This window comes from Drosophila santomea, unplaced genomic scaffold (assembly GCF_016746245.2).
Source record: "Drosophila santomea strain STO CAGO 1482 unplaced genomic scaffold, Prin_Dsan_1.1 Segkk25_quiver_pilon_scaf, whole genome shotgun sequence".
NCBI lineage: Eukaryota > Metazoa > Arthropoda > Insecta > Diptera > Drosophilidae > Drosophila > Drosophila santomea.
In genome coordinates this window covers 46845-51276 of record NW_025318957.1, presented here as the reverse complement: position 1 = coordinate 51276, position 4432 = coordinate 46845, and the positions used below count along the sequence as shown (strand labels likewise).

General features: G+C 38.9%; 1 protein-coding gene across 1 annotated transcript; it reads right to left on the bottom strand.

The window, feature by feature from the left end:
• Positions 1–1487: 1487 nt before the first annotated feature.
• LOC122756579 lies at positions 1488–3528 on the bottom strand (the record flags this gene model as incomplete). The annotated part of the gene is made up of 2 exons (XM_044006674.1): positions 3128–3528; positions 1488–2404 (listed from the first exon to the last, which is right to left on the bottom strand). Coding segments are annotated over exons 1-2 (1060 nt in total), but the record flags the coding sequence as incomplete, so codon positions are not given.
• Positions 3529–4432: the final 904 nt, after the last annotated feature.

Sequence of the window (4432 nt, the reverse complement as noted above, 5' to 3'; positions counted from 1 at the left end):
ATACTTTCAATTTCAATTTAATTTAACACCAATCGGTGCACAATGTTTTTGGTTAACCTGTCTTTAGCTAAAACAAATAGATTCGATGGTTTTCCAACACGTGAACACGCAACATATAGTTGCCCATGAGAAAAACATGGATTTTCCAAATCTAAACCACAAATGGACATTGTTTGACCTTGAGATTTATTGATAGTCATGGCGAAAGCTAAACGAATTGGAAACTGTAGCCTTTTGAAGGGTATGGTAGAATCTAATGGTATCATCAAAATACGTGGCAGCAGGACCACTTTTCCTTTAAACTTCCCAGCCAAAATGGTTGCTTCAAGAATGTTTCCGGTGATCTTTTTGATGACCAAACGCGTACCGTTACATAATTGAGGTGGATTCAAATTACGGAGGAGAATAATAGTGGAACCAATCTTTAATCGAAGATTATGTGGTGGCATTCCAGGGATATCTAATGAATTTAAAAATTCGATCGGAAAATTAACACTTTCATTTTCATCAACATCAGTATCGATTGATTTAAAAGACATCAGATCTGGAAGACATTGTATCTGGAAGTTAATTTCGTCAACATCAACGTTTTTGGCTGCCAAAATCGCCCGTTGACTGAGCCATTCATGATTCAAATAATTATTATGTATATCCGGGAAAATACTCTGAATCAATTCATTTATATCCTGAACAACAGTGCAAAAATTGTCTGGTAGTTTAATGCATTGCGTATTTGGTTGCAGTTCTATTTTACCGTTCCCAATATCTAGTAGTTGTTCGGAAAATATTTGTGCTGATTGATCATTTTGCAATTGTACTCGCATATTTATTGTCAATCGAAGTGTTTCAACACTTCGCAATAAGAATGATTGTTTCAAACATGCATTAATCTCATCCGCGAAAGTAGAGCGAGGTATAACCGGTAAGGTCTGCCGGAAGTCACCAGACAAAAGTAAGATAGCACCACCGAACAGTTTATTATTGCTGTTTAAATCTTGCATAGTTCTGTTTAATGCTTCAAGTGAATATTTGTGTGCCATTGTGCACTCATCCCAAATTATTATAGAACTCTTCCGCAACACTGCATCTATTCCACTATTCTTTTTGATGTTACACATTGCATCTGGTTTATTATGAACATGGCAGCTTGAATGTTGAATGTGCTGTTCGCTCACCATCCAGTAAAGTAGCCGCAATGCCTGACGATGCTACTGCTAATGCGATTTTTTGTTGCGACCGTATTTTGGCAAGAATCAACGATATTAAAAATGTCTTACCGGTTCCACCGGGTGCATCCAAGAAAAAAAAACCGCCTTGTTCAGCAGCAACAGCCAGCATAATTCGATCATGAATAATTTTTTGTTCTGCTGTCAGTAATGGTTCACTGTTCATGATAATTGTTGCTAAACTTCCATGGTCATATGGCTTTTCTCGTTGCAAATCGGTATTGACTAAGTCGGTGGCTGGACGATTAGGTGATGGCATACCATAATTAAGCGGTAAATTTGAAATAAGAACACATAAATCCTCGATAAAGACCAATGCTTCATTGTAAATCTCTGGTGTATAATCTATGTTTTGGCATTGATTTTTTTGTCTCATTCGGTGCAAGATGTCTTCTGTCATACAATTTTTATATTTTTCCCACAAAGTTTGTGCTTGCGAGGGATAACATGTCGTCAAAATAATTGCAAACAACTGACGAATGTTATTCGGTGTTGATGTCAACGCAGCATCGGCAAGCGTTAAGTCCCAATGGTTATCGTCTTCTAGCAATTGCAGTTCACGACATTCATCCTGGTATGTATTGAATACTCGACCATTAACTGTTCGCAAAAATTCAAAAGACGTTGGTCCGGGAACATTCACCAATAACAAACGTAAATAGAAGCATTCAAGTTGCTTTGGATGTACCGTGTAAAGTCTCCCCAATGTCTTAGCTTTGAATATGCCTGTAATGGAAGGATGTGGTTTTCCTTGTTTCCGTGGCTTCCATTTTTTACTGGATTTGTTCCATGTGAAATAACGTGGAACATCACCATACACCAATGTCTTCGCAAATTGGCCAAAAACATCAGGTTTTTGACACAATGTAAAAAATTCAGTTAGAGTCGTTTTCGGAGCTTCGAACGCTCTTTGGAGAACATTTTCTTCAGTGAAGTATACACGTTGACCGTTTTCAAGATGTATAGCCAGATGTTGGACAGCAGGATCTCTTTCGTGGATGGGAAAGCTGAGAATATGCCAAATAGCTTCATTGCTGCTAATGTATCTGCCCATTTGGTATCGTGCTATTTCGTCATTTTTATTTATGTTTTGTACTTCAAATATGGCCAAATCACTGCCTTTGTTTACATATTTACAAATATACTTAATTGATTTAACAGAACTGCAAAGCTCAACATTGATATGAGCTTTGTAAGTTTTTATACCCGTTACTCGTAGAGTAAAAGGGTATACTAGATTCGTTGAAAAGTATGTAACAGGCAGAAGGAAGCGTTTGCGACCATATAAAGTATATATATTCTTGATCAGGATCAATAGTCGAGTCGATCTGGCCATGTCCGTCTGTCCGTCCGTCTGTCTGTCCGTCTGTCCGTCTGTCCGTCTGTCTGTCTGTCCGTCCGTATGAACGCTGAGATCTCAGGAACTACAAAAGCTAGAAAGTTTAGATTGGGCATACAGACTCCAGAGACATAGACGCAGCGCAAGTTTGTCGATTCATGTTGCCACGCCCATTCTAACGCCCACAAACCGCCCAATACTGCCACGCCCACACTTTTGAAAAATGTTTTGATATTTTTTCATTTTTGTATTGGTCTTGTAAATTTCTATCAATTTGCCAAAAACCGTTTTGCCACGCCCGCTCTAACGCCCACAAACCGCCCAAAGCTGCCACGCCCACACTTTTGAAAAATGTTTAGATATTTTTCATTTTTGTATTAGTCGTCTAAATTTCTATCGATTTGCCAAAAAACTTTTTGCCACGCCCACTCTAACGCCCACAAACCTGCACTTCTACTAGCTGAGTAACGGGTATCAGATAGTCGGGGAACTCGACTATAGCGTTCTCTCTTGTTTCAAATAATTGTGAGTATGGTGCCACCCACTGATTATCAAACTCAACTTGATTTGGAAAGTTCGGCAGTCGCATTGTAAATGTGTGGCCACCATTCTCAGTACTTCTGCGGCGATACATTGGATAACCATCAATATCCGTGATCGTGTCATTCGTATGCGGCTTTGGGAAGTTTTTTTTACATTTTCCATTTTCCATGCACGGTGACGTCATGTTGAAAGCACCGCATGGCCCATGGATCATGTGTTTGGTGACAATATCAAATAATTCTTGATCAATTAATGGGTCTGGAATTTTGGCTGAAATTATTTGATCGATTTCTTCAGGACGGATTCTATCTTTAAGCCAAACCAAAATGTGGGCATGAGGCAAACCTCGCTTTTGCCACTCTATCGTATACAGCCAACAACGTGTGATACCAAAAATTGAATATTTAACAATAAAATCAATTAAGGATTTTTCAAATCTTTGTGTGTCTTGAAGGTAAGAAAACGCTATATACATATAAAAGGTGTTTGTTCAGGAGGCTTATGTTTATACCCGTTTAATAAGCAGAAGTAAATAATCTAACAAAAAAATTATTATCATCTGTAGAGACTCAGACTAGACCACTTTTTTGTATACTGGGGTTAATTGAAAACTCGTAACAACTCCGTGAGACAGAAGCTATAAGTCCCAGTTGTCCCTTTCGCACTTTAGTCGTCGCCTTTGCAAAGAGTACAGCAAACACGCGATCATTCTGATTTTTCTTGTATGAGGCGACAGACGCTCTGAAAAGAACGGACCACTGAAGGGAAGTAAAAACACGTGCGGTCTTTAAAAACAGTAATCGGTCAAAAAAAGTGTAGTAAGACATATTTTGAGTGCTGGAAGTGCGTAAAGACAACGGAAATCGGCGCTTTTCAATTCCTGAAATTTTAAAAAGTGAATAGTGTATTTGCAATGACAGGTAAATAAGAACACTGAAAAGCGTTAGTTTGTATTTACGTTACAGAATTGAGTTACTGTTGGCCGGCACTTTTACAAGCCTATGTGCTGCCAAGCCACGCGGTGTACATATTTTCGCGGAGTACTGGTATAAGAGAATTCGCTGCACACATATGCATACACATATTTATGCATAGGCGCTGTCGACAGTAACCGCAAGCTGCCAAGATCTGGGAATTAGAGACGAAAGAGACAAGGAAAAGGGATCCAGAACACGTGGAGTAAGCAGATAATGAAGACAGAGAAGTAGAGAAAAATCGCCGTGAGTACGAATATGTCGCTGATATAGGGTGCCTCATGCTCTCCGACCAAGGAACCAAGAGAAAGAGAGAGAAAATATTAAAACGAAACAAACCAGTGATGTTG